Here is a 21994-nt window from a genome sequence, read left to right on the forward strand (position 1 = left end):
GTGGTTTAAGGGAATGGATATAAAAAATTCATTTGCCTTTTGAGTATCGCTTCAAAACCGATTAATAAATATCCGGTGGATTAGAACCGGTTATCAGCCATAATGAAAAATTAAGTATAGCATCGTATTATAGCCAGTTTTCTATGAATAAAAGAAGTGTACAATTATAAGCCTGTGCCTTTGGCATCTCGGGGCTAAATAAAATGATAATCTTGAAATTGTACAATTAATATCCATGGAAATCTTTTTTCAATACAGTGTCAAAATAATTTCAATTTGAATTTCCTTTATCAGGCTATTAATAAGGTCTTTATTTAGTACATTTTTGTGATTAAAATGTCGTTGTCCATTTTTATAGAAAATTCAAGTTGTTTTCTTGGACTGCTTTGTTAAAAACTTTGTGTTAAGGTGTGCGTATTATATCCACTATAGATAAGTGTATGTATAATAGCTGGGAATGAGCTTTAACATTGCACTTTAGGCATCTAAAATTCTCATTGTCTACAGAGAGAGCTTAAACAAAACATTTTCACCCATTTCTTTCACATTTTTTTACCTTCCCCATTTTTACTTTGTGCAATGGTCAAAATTCTCCCCTTCCCTCCAGCTTTTCTTATTCCTATGTAAGTTACAAAGATAAAATGATATGATTGTTGATAAACAAATATTTAAACTTCCAGCTAAAAAAAGGGATAAGACAATGGATGATAAATTGATGTACATCCAAAATTATGATTACCAAATTTGATTCTTTTGTAGATTATAATTATTAGTGCAAAAGCTTAGACACTGCTATAAAAGAGTTAAAAATTATTATTCATTTTAAATCTAAAATCTTAGTTTTAATTTTTGGTACAGTTCCCTTTATCTTTTATTTCTACATGAAGATTTAAGCCTAAAGTTTGTAAAGTAACTGCCTTTTTATTGCTCTATAACAATTGTTTTTGGGCCTTGTTATTCCATTTCCACATAAATACCATTTAAAAATTGTTATTAAATTGATAACAAAAAGACAATCATGTTTGTTAGTACCTCAGCAATAACTAGCAATTTAAATTTTTAATGAGAATGAACACTGAACAGTATACTATTTTACATATAGTAAAAAAGAAGCAGATGTAAAAGGCATAATAACGTTATTTAATGATAGTTTTATAGTTAAAATCGGCAGCCGGGCGTCAACCGCAACTAATACTAAAATTTCAGCCCGTTTGGATGATTTAAAAGAACGTTAAAACGATTGATTGTCATGGTTGAATCGGGTTTAGATTTCCAACTGATTTTTAAAATTGTAAAAGGTTGATTTCCTTGATGCTTACAGGTGGCTGATTCTTAACGACCAAGTTAGCACTTAGACATCCAAACGGACGTAAGACGAACTAATAAAAGTATCACAACCATCTATAGAGTAGCTGCGCTGCTGCTTTAAGGTTAAAAAATACACACAAACATACAGATTTAAAAAAATTTAATTAATGCTATAATATTAAAGAAAATAGATAGAGAATAGAAAGATAGAAATAGTTAAAGATTAGTCTTACCATGAGGTGGGTGGGTATACAGCCCTTCGGGAGGATATTGACTTAACCTAAACAGAACATTTTTACAGGTATTGAATATAAATCACTGGATTTTGTGTACATCCTTTTAACATAATTTTTTAATCCAAATGAAACCAAATACATGTTATTTCCCAGTATGGCTTCAAAAGCTGCCATTATCCGAGTGATTAGTTCCGGTTCTCAGCCATACTGAAAAATTATGTATAGCATCGTATTACAGACGATTTTCTACGAATATTAATATGAAAATCATAAAATTAATGGAAGTTTTAATTTCATGATTTTTCATTTTAATATCTTCAGAAAGCTGTCTTTGATGCGATGCAATAAATAACTATTATTTCCCTTGATTAATGGATAAAAGTAAGGACTGATACAGTCTATAATATCCTTGTTATAGAAGAACTACACTAATAAAAAGACTAATATGCATATATTCATGATAAAAGTTTTTTTCTGTTTAATAAACTATGATTTTCTTTGAAGTAAATTATTGACTTTAGATCAAACAAAAAAGCAAGAAAACCATCTAGAATTAAATTATGCATCCTTCTAAGCTATAATACTTGAACGCTGTGCCATACTGACAGACGTACGGACATACTCTAGTTATATAATAGCGGCGATACCAAATAGATTTATCTATTTACCTAGAATAATCAGCATGAAACCCTTCAGCTCCGGGAACTGGCGCCCGTCCCTCTGTTAATGAATATGCCTGAAATATAAGAAAAATATAATTAACAGCTTTCCGTGGACACTAAAATAAAAAATTATAAATCTGGTATTAATATTATGCTTTTTATTTTAGTTTTTGTAGAAAATGATCTGCAATACAATGCTATACATAAATTTTCAGTATGCAAGAGAACCGGTTCTAATCCTGTGGAACTTCATCGGTTTCGAAGCCATACTGAAAAAAAGTGGAGTACACAGGAATTTACATTCATATTTAATTTTTTCTCGTATTTATTCGAATCCGGTGGATAGGAACCGGTTCTGAATTATACGAAAAACTATGTCTAGCATCGTATTATATTCAGCTTTCTACGAATGTAAAAATGAACAATCATAAGATTAAAACTAGTTATTTTAGCCCCGAGGTGCCGAAAGCTATTAGAAATAATTATTCTTTTCTTTATATCATTCATAATATCGGGGTATTTCCTCTCCCTCCCCCCGCCAAATAAAAATAGTTGGTATACCTGTGGGTGATGTGCATAGTTCCAGGAGGGTTGGTGAGGGGTGGGGGTGCACACATCCCCCCCAACTGTGGAGCTGGGGGAGTGGTACTTGTCATAATTGTTCCATAGAAAAGGTTTTGTGTCTACGGATGAGACACCACCCGCTCTAAATGAAAATATTTAAATTAATATACATATATGGGTCAGGGATGGAGGGGACATTGGAGTGTTTATTAAAATAGTTCAAAAGTTTTAAAATAACGTTTTCTCACTCGTTGGTTTAACAACTTTGTGGACTTTTAATGAATTTTGATTGGTTGGTTCTTTAAGTTGAGTATCCATAAGTCTCAAACACTGATTATTATTTACAGACGGGGTAATTTTGTGTATTATCATTGGGGATGAACACAAATTTATCGGCTGTTGTCTTATCCCTGTAGATCCCAGCATATAGTTGTTAACTGACTCCAAACTATACGGGTATCCAAAGTTGTATAAACACGTCTTGTCATTTGTTCGGTTCGAACCCATTAGCCACCCTAACTACTACCGGACGCCTTTCCACTTAGGAATGGATTAATAAATATTTACCTTGCTGCCCGCTCCGCCAGCGATGGATATGCTCCTGTGGGTGTGTAAGCTCCCCCTGTCATTCCCTCCCTAGATAGATAGATAGATGGATATGCTCCTGTGGGTGTGTAAGCTCCCCCTGTCATTCCCTCCCTAGATAGATAGATAGATAGATGGATATGCTCCTGTGGGTGTGTAAGCTCCCCCTGTCATTCCCTCCCTAGATAGATAGATAGATAGATGGATATGCTCCTGTGGGTGTGTAAGCTCCCCCCGTCATTCCCTCCCTAGATAGATAGATAGATGGATATGCTCCTGTGGGTGTGTAAGCTCCCCCCGTCATTCCCTCCCTAGATAGATAGATATGCTCCTGTGGGTGTGTAAGCTCCCCCCGTCATTCCCTTCCTAGATTGATAGATAGATATGCTCCTGTGGGTGTGTAAGCTCCCCCTGTCATTCCCTCCCCAGATAGATAGATAGATGGATATGCTCCTGTGGGTGTGTAAGCTCCCCCCGTCATTCCCTCCCTAGATAGATAGATATGCTCCTGTGGGTGTGTAAGCTCCCCCCGTCATTCCCTTCCTAGATTGATAGATGGATATGCTCCTGTGGGTGTGTAAGCTCAACCCCCCCGTCATTCCCTCCCTATATAGATAGATAGATGGATATGCTCCTGTGGGTGTGTAAGCTCCCCCCCGTCATTCCCTTCCTAGATTGATAGATAGATATGCTCCTGTGGGTGTGTAAGCTCCCCCCCCCCCGTCATTCCCTTCCTAGATTGATAGATGAATATGCTCCTGTGGGTGTGTAAGCTCAACCCCCCCCGTCATTCCCTTTCTAGATATATAGATAGTTATTTGGTTCGAATCTCGGCTCAACACCACTTCATAACTAAAGACGTTAAAAGAGAAAGCCCAATCTGTCCCGATTTTGTATCACTTTTGAAAAATGCGATTCCTGTGACGTCATATAAAAAGGGAAGGGGGGAAGAAAATCTCTTTCCTTTTCTCCCATCTCTTTTGAAGAGATTTTCTTTCCCCCTTCCCTTTTTCTTTACCGAAACGTATATGACGTAACTGGAATCGCACTTTTCAAAGTGATACAAAATCGGGACAGATTGGGCTTTCTCACGTTAAAAAAGGCCCAAAAACAAGCGCAACCCATCTTGCACAGTTAGGACTTCCAAACAAAGGTGGTGAAATTAAATAGTTGGTTGTCTGTTGGGAGCAAGGCTGCTAATAGCGGACTAAGTGTCTTAAAAATCAGCCATGTGACGTCATAAAATTAGGGAGATGAGAAGAGAAGTGGGAAAGAAAACCCCTAAAAAAGAGATGGATAATCCCTCATTTTTATGACGTCACATGGCTAATTTTTGAGACACTTTGTCCCGCTACCAGCAGCCTCGCCCTAGGTAGATAGATGGATAGATAGATAGATAATATTTACCTATTATAATTATCTAGAAAAGAAGAGGAATTATTTTCAGAATTATCTGTGTCTTGGGTCATTATCCGGTCCTGGGGAGCATTGGATACAATATTATTAATCTGAGTTTCTTGCGAGCTTCATACTGGTCAATGGGCGATTTAGAAAATTAGACCGTTTCGCACGTTAAAAAACCTGTATTTTTTATCAATTATTTGTTTAAAACAACATGTTTCAAGTGAATCTACAGAATTATTGGTAATAATTATAAAATTGCTACTCAATTGTACCTAACAGTTACAGGAATCATCATGTCAAGTTTAAAATCTATTGGACAATTCTAAAATGTATTCATGAACGCCAAGAGCTAATTGTTACGGACGGACGAAATCTGTGGAACCTAACTATGTTAAAGCTGTGCTTTTAAAATGGTTAATATCTCCCAATTTTGGCTGAATTTTTCAAGTATCGGACTTGCTACACCCCTTCACTATCCCCCCCCCCCCCCCATCCCATTACATAATATTGATAAAGAGACAAGTGTTACTAATTCCACATTTTACTAAAATTATTTTTTTCTCATTTTTAAAGCAAAGCTTTTCTACAATTAGGGTCGGTCCGTCCCTCCGTACGTTCGTCTGGAACAGATAGCTTTTTTCGTTGATTTAGAATTTTCCTAACGATTCTAAACTTTGCATACGATTTTTCTGATTTTTGGAATACTGATTCCTAGGACAACAAAGTACAATGTTATAAGCGAATCATCACTATAATCAAGTCCTAAATGTAAGTGTGTCCTTAAGTATTATCCTGTATTTAAGCAGTTTTTAAACAAATTTAACTACAATTTTGTTTCGAACTTTATACATTTATATTCTGATTATTCAGTTCTTACACTCAACCAATGTTAATGTTCGTTTGTCCTACTGTTTTCGAGCTTCACTTTTATGGATGTTGTTGTCATCCTTTTTCTCTATATCTTTTATGATTAAAACTTCTTAATTTTTATCTATCCTTCTCTCATTCTTTTTATCTCTTTCTCTCTTTCTCTTTTTTGTTCTTCCTTATCTACTTATCTACCTTTTTTACCCCTTTTCTTTATTTATCACTATTCCTGTATGTTTGAACAAGTATAAAACTGTAAAAGATTTCTAATTCAATTTAAAAGTCCGTGCTTATTTTCCTAAACTAGGGTTTTGCCGGTTTTTTAACACACACTGCGTGTTATAAAAAGCTTTTTTCGGTAATTTAGGCATGCATTGTCTTTTTGATTTCAAACTTTGCATGGTGATTCCTTTAGTAGTTAGGTACGATTTAGAAAGCGTGGCAACTCTATAATCATTACCAGAATGTCCGTACGTCCATTTTAAACATGTTGAATTTTTTACTTTTTTAATAACAAATTGTTTTGATTGATCTGATTCCTGGGACAACAAAGTATAATGTTATAGGCAAAGCAACTCTATAATCAAGTCAAAAAAGGGTAAGTATGTCCATAAACATTATCCTGTATCAAGCAGTTTTTCAACAAATTTACTTACAATTTTGCTTTGACTCTTTTACATTTATATTCTGATTATTCAGTTCTGACACTATACAAGTGTTAATGTCCGTTTGTTCTACCGTTGCAGTGCTTCGCTTTTATGTATGTTGCTATCCTTGTTTGTATTGTAATTAAGATTTTTGTTAAAATGGATATATTATTACTTTTGCCTATCAACAGATTTTCATGTTCTCGTATAAAGTGAAACACGCAGCGGGCTAACCTAACGATTCTACCTCCCCTCCTACTAGGTAAACGAACTGATCACTAAAAGGAGTTCCATTTAAGCAAGCTAAATTGACGACAATTTTTTCCATGTCACAATAACCACGTATATTCTACATCTATTGTTGTTTATTGGCGGTATTTCTAACGTTTTATGGATGTTGTCATCTTTGTTTGTTTCAAATATTCTTGCTAACCCTAAATAGAATTGTTGAAATTGTTTACATTGAAAACAAACAAAATTTAGAGAATTGAAACATAAAGTCTCAATGAATTAAGACAATGAATAGATTGTAAAAAATTCGTCTAAATAATTGAGTTTTTGTACAGTTTAAATTAAAGTAAGATAGGGGAAATAAAGTGCTTTTAGGGGTTTGTTAGGTGTCTTTCTTAATTTTCTAAATGTTTTTAAATTAATTAAGATTTTTACCCTAAACGTTTCTTCACAAAATTTATTAATAGCCCTCACATGAACTCTTATCAGTTAGGGTTCTTTTGATCCACTCATAACCAGAAATTAATGAAGAAAAATTAAACATTCGATTCTTTCCACATAATGATATTTGAATCAATTTTGTTTCATAGCGTGACTATAACAGACATATTTACGTTAAACATCCGATAATTATAATTGTCTTTATATAAAATTAACAGGATCTGTGTCTGTCTGTATGTTTTTACCGAAGGATCTCGCTAACCGTTGAACCGATATGGTTCTTCTTTACTATGTTGCTCACATACAACATTGTAAAGAATTCTCATAGGTCTATACATATTGAAGGATGGTACAGCCACCCTCTAGAGAAATCGCACCTTGTAAAGAACTACCAATAGAAAAGAGCCCCTAGGCGGCGCCACGGTAGTCGACTTCCCACTCCTCGTCCCCTACTTAAAAGGCCTCAACAGACCCCCTTGGGCTAGTGAGAAATACAGGGGTTAGTCATAATATAATTTTCCATGAGAATAAATTAATATTGTATTCCTGTAGAGTGCTGGATAAATCTTCCTGCTTCGGGTCAACACCAGGATACCCCGGCCAACTCTACAAATATTTATCTATTCAAGAGCTATTTTATTGATATTATACGGAGGAGTGGGGGTGTTGGTAACCCCCCTCCCCCCCCTCAAAAACAAAAAAATATGTTACTTCCAAATTAAGCTAGCAAAACCTTTTTTTGGGGGGAAGAGAGGGTTCGGTTTACCCTCATTGACGATTTTTAGGTGTTTTTTATCCCCCCCCCCCCCCCACAATAAAAAGGATTGGAAGTTTTTTTTACCACCAAAACGATAACAAGTATAAAAACACCAAAACGGGTTCCCTAATTATACAGAATTTTTTTTTCTAAAATTTCTAACCTGTATTCTTTTTGCTGGTATGTGCAAGGGTTGTTGTATTGGGGACCCCTCCTGAAAACAAAATTTACTATTATTCTAAATTTGGAAATTAAATAAAATTTATGAAAAACTAGATTATAATACTTATTTTTCGTATTCATTCGAATCCGGTGGATAGTAACCGGTTCTCATCCATACGAAAAAACTATGTCTAGCATCGTATTATATCCAGCTTTCTACGAATATAAAAATGTACAATCATAAAATTTAAACCAGTTTTTTTTAGCCCGTGCCTTCGGCTAAAACTGGTTTTAATCTTATAATTGTACATTCTATATCCGCGGAAAGCTGTTTATAATACGATGCGAGAAATAACTATTATCGCATCGCATTATAGATAGCTTTCCGCAGATTTTAAAATGAAAAATAAATTATTAAACCATGTATTAATTTTATTATTTTCATTTTAATATCCGTTGAAAATTGTCTGTAATGCTATTCGTAACTTTTCATTGTGACTGATAACCGGTTCTAATCCTGTTGATATTAATCGGTTTCGAAGCCATACTTCAAATTACGTTTTCACTTTATCCCAATAATCAAAGCTTAAAAACTATTAAAAATTTTAAGCAAAATAATTCATCACTAAAAAATGTCTAATTGCCTTAAAAATATGACTGGTAGAAAATTTAAAGGCAAGTTAAGTTTAAACTCACTAAAAATATGACCAGCCAACCAATCTATCCCTTTTAATCCCTCCTACAAGACTAGTGGCTAACTAAAAGTAAAAACCAATATTAAACATACACAGAGTAAAAAAAAAATCAAGGGATCGGCAGCTGACAATTAGTCGCTATTGCAAAGCAGTCAGCCGCTTTAAAAAGCATCGAGAACCACTCCAATGAATATTAATGCTTTATTTTAATTCTAAGAAACAAAAACACTTTTTTTTTTTGGGGGGGGGGGAAGACTCTCCAAGTTTCCCTGGACGTATGAGAAACTTCATATAAAGGAGAACCATATCGGTTCACCAGTTAGTTAGTTCCTTCGTTACACACTCACAGACATAAAGCCATCCTGTGACTTTTATATTCGAATTAAAGAGACCTAAAGCGGCTGTCGAACCTTAAAAAATCTTAGATTCCTAACTTATTGGACACTGATAGGTTAGAAATAAGGTGTTCTATCATTTCAGCAGAAATACGACAACCAATGATAAAACTAATCTTTCCCTTAATGGCCTACCAATAAAGAAAGGGATGTAGAATAATTGAAGCATATTTGTGTAATAATTTTATATTAAATTATAAGTAAGTCATTTATTGGATATTAGGGATTGGGGGGTATCGTTGTTTTTAGCCAGCTCCGAGCATAACTTAATCAAGGTACATAGGAATCTGGTGCTACATCCAAGTAATAAATACATCGAATTATCATATTCGATGGACTTTTAGGAAAGCTTTACAATGCTACGAGGATGGTTTTGTGCTATTTAATTTTAAAATTAAGGTCTTTGAATGGTTTTTGGCTTTTTTTGTCCATTTTCTGCGAATACATAGCTTTTAGATATTAGAGACAAACGAAGCATCTAGCTTTAATATTATTTAGTTTAATAATTTTAACCGTTTTGTAGGAAAAACGGGGGATGGGGGACAATTACCGCCCCCCCCCCCTTCCTTCCAATCTGGAAATAACCCATGTTAAACATCTGATAACGGGGGAAAATCCCCCCCATTACAAATATACACTTAACAATAAATATATTCCCTATTGGGTTAGAGACAAATATTCCAAAAAAGCTAAAATATTAAATTTTCTACTTGTGTTTTTACTAATAGAGTGTAACAGTTAAGGTATAGGTTTCTTGTAGTAATGTTGAAAGCTGGTCATAATACTAAAATCAAATTTGTTCTTTAATAAATTGAGAGATTAAGACATTGTTCATTGGTTTCTGTAGCCCCCAATTATGATAAATCAAATTACCCCAAATGTAGATTAAAATTCTTGTTGAAAACTTTGAACAGTGTAACTAAATAAATCCTTATAGCCGCAAAAATTTTAAGCTAACAAATTACAGAACGAGTTCAAGAGGTGTCCCCGAATTCTTATTTGCGATATTCTGTCTTTGGCAGCTAGGAAAATTAGAAGTGAGGAGAGGAAAAAGGTTATGTAGATATTTTTTGCTTTTTTTTAACTCCTTGTTTTTTTTAAGCATTTAAGTAAAATTTCGCCAAAATGAATTTTCAGAATAATTTTACTGTCTCTGATTTTGTCAATATTCTTATTATTAGTAATTCTGGTGAGAGAGATTAATATAGAAGGAGAAAGAATTAGAGAGAGAGAGAGAGAGAGAGAGAGAGAGAGAGAGAGAGAGAGAGAGAGAGAGAGAGAGAGAGAGAGAGAGAGAGAGAGAAAGCGCGAATAAAAACAATTTGTTACTTAAATATGTAATGTAAATTATATGCTTAATAATAAAAGTTTCTTAAATTATTTGATTAGTATTTGATTAATCTTATTAAATAAAGAGAGGGTAGGTTTCTGGTAAAATCCGTAAAATCACAGAATGGTTAAAGGCTATTTTATTTTTCGATTCAAGTGTTAGCATGGTTTTAGGCTTTTCACTTCTCTTCCCTGCCCATTTTGGCTCCTTGTGGCTAACAAACCTAGTTTTAATGTTATAATTTTCATTTTAATATACGCGGAAATTGTCTATAATACGATGCAATAAATAAATATTCTCATATTGAAACACTTCAAATAACAAGAAAAAAACATAATCTCTCCTCCTAAAGCCAATTGCTCTATTATTATCATTTTTCTTTCTACCCTCCAAAAACAACTTTTTTGTTCCCCCCACTTTTCAAGGCTTACTGCTTAAACCTCTAATTGGACCAAAAATGTTCTCAAATGTTGAGAAGTCAATGTCAAAACAATCTCGTCCCCCCCCCCCCCCCATTCCCACAATCTTATTGTTAACCCCCTTAAAATCTCCCCCTCCTTTACCTCTTGCTCAATTTAAAATTTAACTTTTTTCTTCTTTTTACCTCACAATTGGTGCTTTAATCATCCCGCTAAAATTTCAGGAATAGCTATTATTAAACAAAAATATTAGAACAAATTACTACAAGAAATCATCATACAACTAAATTCTTATAATGTTTATGTTTGTGTATTATGAAAGCTTTGTATGGGTCCTTGGCAAGATTAAGGCTATTTTGTGGAGTAATGGTAAAAGTAAAATCCCAGAAAAAAACACACTTCCCCTAGGTTTCAACTAAAAATTTTATTTAAAAGCTAAAGGTGCTGTGGTTTAAAAAGAACTCTACTCGTTAAAACATCAAAAACATATAAGTAAACATTTGTGAAAATTTATTTGGTAAGAATCAATAAACCCTCTTTTAAATCTTAGCTTATTTATGTCTGAAAATAACTCTTTCTTATCACAGAAAGAATATGGTATTTTAAAAATAATTTAGAAATTTTAAATTTTTAAATTTCATTTCAGTTCTTTACCAATAACTAATAACTTTGCCATTGGCCTCAAGGGGGCGGCGGGGAGGTCAGGAAAATAGCTTAAAACCTATTTTAGGAAGGGTATCACCACACCACTCTCTACAGAAATGACCCCCCACACACAAAAAAGTATTCTTTTTTTTTTAAATCTAAAATTCAAAACTGAAGTGGTTGGGGTTGACTTCCCCCCTCCCCTCCCCCCAGCACAGATACCCCTAGAGCCGCTAGTTTTTTATAAAGAATATTCAACCCTGTTTTCTTTCTCACGTTCTCTTACTTTTTCTCCTAAACAATGTCTTTTTAATCTTTTCTCTTCCTTATTTTCTATCTTTCTACCTAGCAATCTATTTTTTTAAAGCGAAGCTTTTCTATAATTTGTGTGGATCCGTTCGTCCGTCCGTAACAGTTAGCTCTTTTCATTATTTCAGTTAAGTTAGAATTGTCCTATTTATCGATTTCAAACTTAGCATGATGATTACTATAACAGTTAGGTACGATTTAAAAGACTAGCCACTCTATAATCATTACCAGAAAGTCCAACGTCCATTTAATACATTTTTGACAACATTTTTTTTGGAATGATGTAACTATCCTATTCATCTGAATTTTAGAATACTGATTCCTAGTACAACAAGGTACAATATTATAAGCGAAGCATTTCTATAATAAAGTTCTAAAAATGGAAGTAAGTCCTTACAATGTATCATGTATCTATTGCAACAAATTTATGTACAACGCTATGGGCGAAGACGCTTGTATTTGTACAGTGCCTGACATAGCAGCAATAGTCAACATACTTAAGAGTAGTGTTAGAGAGATGCATTTTACGCTTTACAAATAAAAAAAGGTCAACTAGAAAATAATTTTCATTCTTATTAATGCAGTTGTAAAAGTAAAAATATCTTGAAAATTACTTAATTATCTTCAACTTGTTAATTTTTTCTCTTCAAATTCGGTTCATGTTAAACTAAATGCACTACATTGACATACTTGAAGAAGTGAGTGAAGTGAGTGAAGTGTGACATAAAAGTTTTAGATATGTTGCGAAGATTGGTTTTTTGTTTACATTTTTTCAAACGTTACATCCTCAATGATGATAAACAAAATTACCCCTTCTGTAGATAACACTAAGTGGTTAAAACGTTTGGATACTCAACTTAATAAACAAACCAATCAAATATAAGCCCACGAATTTTTTTTAGCCAACAAAAACTTAATTATAAAACTGTGTGGACTAGTGTAATAAACAGCCCACTGCCCCCTCCCTCCTTGAAGATTAATTGATTTACATTCCCAATAATGATACAAAAGCTACCCATTCGCAGAAATTATGGGGTGAAAATGATACGACACTGCTTGTATGAATCAACCAATGAAGTTTTTTTTGAGAGAACGTGTAATTAAAACAATATAAGTTACAGTCTGATGTCCCTTACCTCCATATAATACTAATATTGTGTTAAGTTGATATGATATCAGCACAGACATTTTACAGGGTTTGCAAGTCTTTTTTTATGAAATGATACTGATGAACTAAATAAATTTACAAAACCTCAATTTTTGTCTTTTAATTAGACTTTTTGACATTATAAAAAATTTCGTTTTCAAAAGTAAAGCTAATACTAATGGTTACAGTGAATACACGTAAAAACATTGTCCTTTATTTTTAAAACTTAAACTCATTCACATCAATTCAATAGAAATATTTGAAAATATGGCTTTGATATTGTGAAAAATAGCCCAAAATCCCCCCCCCCCAAAAAAAAATCAATCGGATCAAAGGTTTGTTTGGTCTGAATGAATTAAGAAAAAACCTTATATTTTATACGATAGGATAAAAGTAGTGAAATTTAAAAGTTAAATAATTCTAATAAAATAAGGATCTAAAGGTACAAGAAAATGATGAACCAAATGACTTAATGAACCAAACAATCACACTTTAATTATCAAAACACTTTGGGGACTAGTGTAATGAACCGCCCAATGTCCTATCCCTCCCTGCTAATGAATACTTGTGTTTTGAATCAGAGATTTACTTACTTAAAGATATTTTTTTAAATTGCCACTCACAAATAAGTAAAAAAAATTTAATTTGAAAAAACGTCTTACAAAATCAACACTTTAATTGCACGACTTTTGTTTTGAAGGACTAGCTCCCTTCATCTCTTTAAGCGCCAAAGCATTTTCCTTCTTCGTTTTTTTTAGAATTAACCTCCACGTATGTATCTGGCGAAGAAAAATATCTTAATTTTGTGCTTCGGACAGCTAAAATTACCTTACATCATAAAGAATAAAAAATTATTATGACTTAAATTAATTCTTAGTTGCATCCAATTGGGCTTCTGGCAAAATTACGATTGACTTTTATTCTCTTTTTATTTTTTATTCAATATTTAAGAAGTAGGATTTGTGTGTGTTTGTCTATATATTCCTAAATAACTCACTTTCAAATGGACCCGATTGGATTTTATTCTTATTGGGTAGGTTTTTGGCTATTTTTTGTGTCAGGGTTGATCATATTAATATTGTATTTAAAATAAAAAAGTGTTTATATTAAAATCTGGGAAGCTTTTAAAGGCCATAAAAAGCTTACAATAAAAAAAAATGAAAAGAAAACCATAATCGAATTATCTTTAGAAGCCTAGTTTATTTTGTGTTATAATTTAAGTTTCATGATATTAGGGAATATAGACTAACACATCTCACTTTTATATCATACTAGGATACTTCGGGCGTAGCCTCTAGCCTCATAGGAAGATAGATAGATAGATAAATAGTTAAAGAGAGAGAGAAAAGGAGATAAAGTAAGAAAATGGTTTAAAAAGTGATAGGTGAGTAGAAAAGTAGAAAATAAAGTATAGCAAAAAGAAAAAAAAGGTTTAGATAATCATATATTATTACTTAGATGTTGCATCAGATTTTCATGTACTCTAATAAAGTGATACTTGCAGCAGGCTAAAAAACGATACCCCCTTCACCCACCTTTACCCCAACTTCCCTCCTCCGACTGATTAAAGAAAATGACCAATAAATGAGGTTCATATTAGTAAGCTAAATCATTAAAGAGACAAATGAAAAGAAAAACTAGAAATAGAGAAAAATATATATTTCTGTAAGAACAGATTTTTCCAAATTGAATTGTTGATAGTTTAGATGTAAATTTACCAATTTATAGTCCAAAACTTGTTCCAACATTCAAATAAACAAAGGAAAAAACTTGAACATTTTGATCAAATAATATTTTATTCATTTTAAGGTTTTCCAAATTCTATTCAAAACTCTTTTTGGTCTTAGAAATCATTTTTGACAGTTTGGCATTTAATAAATGTAGGAAAAATTTACTCAAAATAAAATTATGATAGCTAATTTGCTTGAGATTCAGAGATTATAAGGAATAAGACAACTAATGTGCTCCTTCAAATTATGATAAACAATTTACCCCTTTTAAAGACTAAAGGTTTGTTTACTACCCAATTATGATGAAATAAAAGGAGTTTATATGGCAAAGGATTAAAGAACGTGCTTATATAACTTTGGGGACCAGTATATTTTACTAAGCCTTCCCCCGGCCCCAAGGCTGATATTTTTATTAACACATTCTATCATTTGTTGGTTCAAAACATAATAATTTGTTTTGGTTGGATCATAATCGTTCATAGTTTATACATAAATTTTTCCTTTCAATGTCTTACACCTTTAGATTTACTAAACTTTTTTGTTTTAACTTAAAATAACTAAACTTTTAAAATAAACTTTTTGTCATTATTTAAAATTACCACCGTTCTTTCCTTATTAAAATGATACTTTTACTGAAGTTAAACACGCAACCTCGTAGATGTAAAAAAAATCTCCACTATTATAAATCTTGAAATATTGCTTAAAGAAACTTTTTACCAATAAGTATTAAAAACCTAATTATATTGTTGAAATTATTAGTTTTACAGAGAGATTTTTATCCGAAGATAAACTTTGTACCAAAATCACTACAAAAAATATGATGTTTTGCATATCAGTGTAAAAAAAATATGCTGTAATCGTTGTCAACAAAGATGATATATAAAATATCATAGTATTATTAACTTTAAAAGACTAAAATATTAAGGCAAAACTGTTTTTCTTAAGATTAAGATTACCTTATTTGGCGAGGGTTCAGTACTTGGAGAATTATAAACTAGAAGTCCAGAGTTCATGTTGAGATCATCCTGTCAGACAACCAGTCCTTTTCTTTCTTGCTGCAGCTAATATCTCGGGAACCTCCACAAATTTTGGAAAATATCTCAAAAATCCACAATTTTCGCTCCAAAAGCTAAGAACTAAATTCTGTCTTTAATCATATTTTTAACCTTTTTTTTAATTAGTTAAAATCACTAAATTTATGAGTCTAACTTTGCATGTATGTTGTGTAGACTATTTTAATGTGTGTGTATGTCTATATAGACTAGAATATCTTAGTGGAAATAGTTAACCACTAATGAGGCATGTTTTCTTCTTTCCCCCTTACTTTAGCACAGCAGTAGGACTGATAATAATTCTATCAGACAAATTTTAAAAGTCATTTTCAAACCATCATTTTTTTCCAGCAAGGTTGCTTGGTTAACAGCCCTTTATTAAGGGATCTTTGATTGTAGTTTTTTGTTTTCAAGTTCTGTTTTTAATACACTTTTTATTTAACTTTGATAAAGTTTTATTTTTTGGATTAAATTAATATTTTTTCTTTATTTGTGTATGTATGTGTATTTCACTCGACTTTATATTAGTGACTGAAGGAGAGAGAAAATACATATTCACACACATACACACACACACACACACACACATATAGTTCCTTTAATACAACATAGAGCATAAGCTGTTCTTAGAATATAAGAGAAAGAGAGAAGGATTAAAAAAGAAAGAGAAAGATAGAGAAAGAGATTAAAACGAGAGAGAGAGAGAGAGAGACAGCTTGATTTTAACCCCTTCATTTTGAACACACCTTCTCTTTATCCCACTCCCTTTTTATACCCCCTTAAATATCTTTTATTTCCTTCCCTATTCCTCCCAAAGAAACTTCAGAAGCTGCTTTTCCCCCAAATTTACACCCCATCCCCTTTTTCTATCTCCCAACGCATCACCTCACTTCACCACCCCCCGTCCATTTTTACTCCACCCAAACCGGGAGTGTATCCCTGCCCCTTTTTACATGTAACTCCCTCACCCAATCCCCTTTGATCACTTTCCCTTTTATCTATCTATCTATTTGTGCCACCCTCCGACGGCGCTTAATCACGCCTCCCAGATCTCTCTCCCCTCTCTCCTACTCTTTCTTCCTGAAAATTGCCTTCTTTTTATCTTCTTTAACCACCGCTTTCCCCTACTAATTTCATCCCATTTTTCTTCCCCTTTCCTCTTTTTCCATATCTCTTTTGGTAATACCTCCGTTAGCCAAAGAAAATAGATAGATAGATAAAAGGATAGGTGGATAAATTAGATAAATTTTCTCCCCTAAAACCTCTTAAATTAAATTTACTCCCTCTCCTCAATTATTAACCTTCATTTAACCCCCCTTATGCCTTCTCTTTTTGGAGGTAAACAAATCCCCTTCTCCGATGCACCCCTCCTATAATTTATTTTGTAATTTTGTCTCAGAGGAATTAAATTTTCCCCTCCCTTACCTTTCATTTAATCTAATTCTAAAAATCCCTTTTGCTTAATTTAATTTTTCATTAAATTCAAATTTTATGTTTAGATTTTTTTGTTTGTTTTAGTTTTAAAATCATACTAAAAACAATCTTCATTAAACACTTAGAAAGGAGGTTCCTAATTAAATTAAGAAGTTTATAAGACCATGTGTTTTAACTTTTTTTTCTGTATGTATAGTCGGGGAGGGAGGAGACATTGAAAAAGTAAATTACACTGGTACCCAAAGTTGTTATAAACAATGTTAACTTATTCATTGTTCAAAAACTTTGGGAACTTTTATTAAATATTTGATAGTTTGGTTTTTGATTAACAATGTCCAAACTAATCAACCGATAATTTTGATTTACATAAGGTTTAATATCTTTTTGATTTTATGGTGTTCATTTATTTATTGCCTATTGTCTTATCTCTAGTGATCCCTGTTTTTTAGTGTGTGTATGTGTGTGTGTGTGGATTTTGAAATAAAAGGGGTGTGCACAGAGAAAAGAGAGGGGTAAAAATAGAGGTTAAAGGTGGTACCGATACATATTTTATGTTAAATTATACCTACTACTTTTTTTCATAAATTTGAGGCTTCAGCCTTAGCCTCTAGGTGCGAGGTCCCCTCTATGTTTTTTTTCTAGTTCAAAATCTGATAAATTTAAAGAAGTTTTCTTTTTAGAATAGACTAAAACCTTCTTAGGTCCAAAGTTTTTCTTATTGCTCCAGCGTTTTTCGAGATCTTTCAAGACATACATAGATACCAGGGAGGAAGGGGACAATGGGCTGTTTATTACATTAGTCTCCGAAGTTTTATTATAACGTTCATCGCTAACACAGGATATTTGGTTGGTTCATTTATTAAGTTGAGTATCCAAACGTTTCAACTAATAATTGGTATCTATAGAATGGGTCATTTTGGGTAACATCATTGGGTATATACATCAATTTTTCGTCCATTGTCTTATCTCTTCAAACATTTAACATACTAACATCCATCTATTTTAGTGTACAGGATATATGTATTTATTTCTTATATTTATATACTTTCAGATTTAAATATATAAAGTATATAATTTTGAGGGTTATTTTAACAGGTGTTTTTTTTTAAATTTGTTTTCTAAAAACATAATTTTAATTATTTTAAATATTTAGCCTTTTAACAGGAAAATTATTCAGTGATTTAGATTACTTTATATTACATTAAATTATCTTTATTAATTATTTACTAAGTATATTTGCGATAACTTTTATTTAATGAAATCTTCCAATTTTTAACCTGTACAAAACGGCCTGCTTAATTGCTTCAAGATCCATGTCAGATCTATATAGGAAATAAATGTCTATAAACGAGCTCAAGTTTTCCAAGGACTATTCGTTGAAAACTCATAGTGCTCCAATAATCCATAATAAACTCTCATTGCCCAGAACGATAAGACCCATTATTTTACTTTATTAAAAACAAATTCATTTTTTTTCATTTCATGTTGCTATTTACATTATAATGAAGTATTTAATTTCTAATCATAAAAAAGAAAATTTAAATTTATAATATAATAAATTTAAGAAAACTCTGTTTTAAAAGAATTTAATTGTGGCGACACTTAGTGTGTTCAAATATTGAACTAAAATTGTAATCATATAATAAACCCTTTGGTGATGGTAATGTAAAGAAAAAATATAATTTAAAAGATCTTTTTAAGATCATTTAAGTTATTAAATATTTACTTCCGTTTAAATAGTAATGCCGGGTGAGGAAAATAGATTTATTGAGAAATATATATGCATATAGAAAACTAGCCAATAGGGAGATAGTTATATCGAGCCAACTCTAGTTTTTTCATATTAGTTACAAAAAGTTATGAAGGGAAGATAGCCCCCTATTTTATTTACAAAATATAACATAAAGATATTTAGCAATCTTCTGGGAGTTTGGGAAAGGATTAACTAGAGAATCAAACTTAAGCAATATTTTATGCGAGGGTGGGGAATGTCCAGACCGTTTTTATTTGATTTTGAATATTTAAAAATTCTTTATTAGATAATGTTTAAGAGGACTTTTAAAATTTGAATTTCTTTATAAACAGAAAGTCTGAAATAATACTTTTTTGTTCATAAAAATTATTTAATATCTTAGTTAAAAAACATAATTAAGAAATTTAAAATTAGTTTACATCAAATTTTATTTGTAATAAAAGTTTTAATGGCGTTTTAATATACACATAAATTTTTCGGCACGCAACCTCTCTTATTTTTAACTCATAATTTTATCAGAGATGGATATGACATGGGACCGTGGGATGTTTATTACAATAGTCGCCAATATACAATTATTTATTATATAAAATAAAAAATCTTTTTTTTGTAGTTTTAGTAGAAATTAGATGTCCTCTAATAAAGTAGAAAGTTTTTTTTGTCTGTAGCTAAATATCCCGAAAAATGCTGGTCCGAACGGGTTGCACTTTCCAGGGAAACCTCATAAATATCTTGTGGTGGTTTAAGGCTATTTTCTAACTTACCCCGCTGATATCCACGAGGTTAGGGGTGAAGCAACTAGTAAATTATAGTTGATCAATAGTTATTTCTTGCATCATAATATTGACAGCTTTCCGCAGATATTAAAATGAAAGATTAAAGGATCAAGACCAGTTTTGTTAGACCCGAGGGGTCAATTTAATCCCTTAATGGAAGCTTTATAAGGTTCTGTGTAGAAATGTAAAAACCATGTATGTAGTTTTTTTAATCCAGAGATGGAGGTGAAATGGGATATTTATTATAATATTCCCCAACATTTTACAATTACGTTTCCTTATTCGTTGGCTTGACAACTTTGGGGACTTTTATGAATATGGATTGGTTGGTTCATTAAAGTGGGTTCAAATGTTTCAACAACTAATTAAATTTTCAGCAGGGGTAGTTTTGTGTATCATCATTAGGAATGTACATCAATTTATCGGCCGTTATCGTATCCCTTTAGATCCCTGGTTCAAAACTCCTTCTGTACTCCTACAATCATGTAATAACACAAGGATATTATACCTAATAGTTACAGATTCTACAAACAATCAACCCCTTAATTTCACGACTTTTATTGGCATTTCTATCCTACATGAGCAAAGTAAAGAGTTATTATATTAAATATTTATTAAAATGGGTTGAAATTGACTTTTATTTATATCGACATAATAATACAAGAAACAAATATCTACCTAGTATTATCAAAATAGTTATTTATCTCATCGTATAATAGACAGCAGTCCGCGGATATTAATATGAAAAAATTATAAGATTAATAAAACTGGTATTAATTTCATGATCTTTTTTTTAATATTCGTGGAAAATTCGATGCATTACATAATTTTTTAGTTTGGCTGAGAACTGGTTCTAATCCAACGGATATTAATTGGTTTCGAAGTCATACTGGAAAGTTTCTGACCTTAGGTAAAGTAACAATGTTCCTAACTTGTATTAACTTGAATTAAATGTTTTGATTTTAATCAGACCAAGAGCCAACACAACTAAAAATAGAGAACCACACATTTTTTCCTTTAAAAATGATAACTTTTGTCAAATAAGTAAATTAGGAATAACCGATTTATTATTACTTGGATATTTGACTAGATTTTCATGTACTTCAAAAAAATTATACTCGCAGCTGACTAAAATAATAATACCCCCAAAACCCAATAACCCCATCCCCTCCCTAAACGAACTGACCAAAAAATTAGGTTAATGTTATGATGTTAGCAACCAAAATTGACGACAAATTTTTCCCTGTCAATATTGAAGATATTAATTATGATATCTGTACCTATATATTTCCCAAATAGATGTAAAAAAAAAATAATCTTTATTCTTTACGTTCACTATACGACTCTAACAATAAGTGGTCATGATTGACATAATATCTACATATTGATATTCTGATGAAATAGTATCTACATTAATTTTGATTTATTAAAATCACATTTTTTTGACAGGGAAAGCAATGTTTTGAGGGTTTAAGCCAAAAATATCCTAAGATATGCGAACTGTCCTAAATTATTGAAACTTTTTGTTTCCATATTCTGCGTCATGTCAATTTTCATAATTTAAACTTGTACCCCCTTATATGGTGTACAATTCATATATTATATACATAGGTGTTCATATATTTCATAATAGCGGTTACGCACCCTAGAGGCCTCTAGGTGCACTTGAAGGGGGCTGGGGGTTGAAGTCAACAACCCAATCTTTTATTTTAGATTAAAGGAAATGAAGAAGAAAAAGATTATTTTTGGTCGACTTATGAATGAGGGTGGTGGTATCCTCCCCCAAAATAGTTTTAAACTTTACCAGGGCCTATGAAAAGATATATTGTAAAAAGAGAACCAAATCGGTTCAGCGGTGAGCGGGATCCTTTTTACCTTATCAAAAGGATAATTTTTGTAATTCATGGTTTTCACTTTATATATTTATTCAGTAAAATAAAAGTAATTTTTTGTTATAATTATTTTTGTGATTGTTTGTTGGAACACTCTTCTTTAAAATAAATGGCTGGACTGATATGGTTGAAGCCCTTTTAAACAAATAGAAAAAAGTTCTCGTACCCCTGTTCCATCTTTTGTCCGTCTCAAGAAAATATTCTGCGATTTATATTAATTGGAATTTTAAATTGAATTGTCTTGCTCTTTTCTGGCGAATGTTTTTCTTTTTATCATCGAAAAGTTGTGTGTTATATAATTGCTGCGCTAATTCAGGATTGTTATAATTATATATTTAAAATGGATTTTTTATTACTTGGATCTTACACCAGAATTTCATATACTCTAATAAAGTGAAACTTGTATCTTGCTAAAATAACGACCACTCATCCACCCCATATACCTCATCCCCTCCCCTCCTACTGAAAGAACGAACTGACCAATAAGTTATGTCCATGTTAGCAGGCTAAATTGACGATATTTTTTCCTCTAGCATAATGTCCGCGTAAATTC

At 32.0% G+C, this 21994-nt stretch overlaps 1 protein-coding gene across 1 annotated transcript in view; it reads right to left on the reverse strand.

Annotated features, from left to right (window-relative positions):
- Window positions 1-16119, reverse strand: part of LOC145325948 (uncharacterized) — a 54583-nt gene extending 38464 nt beyond the window's left edge. The window contains exons 1-8 of the mRNA XM_080168972.1: window positions 15491-16119; window positions 7866-7916; window positions 7490-7551; window positions 4763-4831; window positions 3338-3406; window positions 2768-2912; window positions 2213-2280; window positions 1542-1588 (exon numbers count right to left, since the gene is read on the reverse strand). Coding sequence (XP_080025098.1) covers window positions 1542-1588; window positions 2213-2280; window positions 2768-2912; window positions 3338-3406; window positions 4763-4831; window positions 7490-7551; window positions 7866-7916; window positions 15491-15547 — 568 coding nt within the window. The 5' untranslated portion in view covers window positions 15548-16119. The remainder of the gene's footprint in view (window positions 1-1541; window positions 1589-2212; window positions 2281-2767; window positions 2913-3337; window positions 3407-4762; window positions 4832-7489; window positions 7552-7865; window positions 7917-15490) is intronic.
- Between the last annotated feature and the right edge of the window lie 5875 nt (window positions 16120-21994).

Source organism: Acartia tonsa, chromosome 8, assembly GCF_053477335.1.
Source record: "Acartia tonsa isolate MP-2025a chromosome 8, ASM5347733v1, whole genome shotgun sequence".
NCBI lineage: Eukaryota > Metazoa > Arthropoda > Copepoda > Calanoida > Acartiidae > Acartia > Acartia tonsa.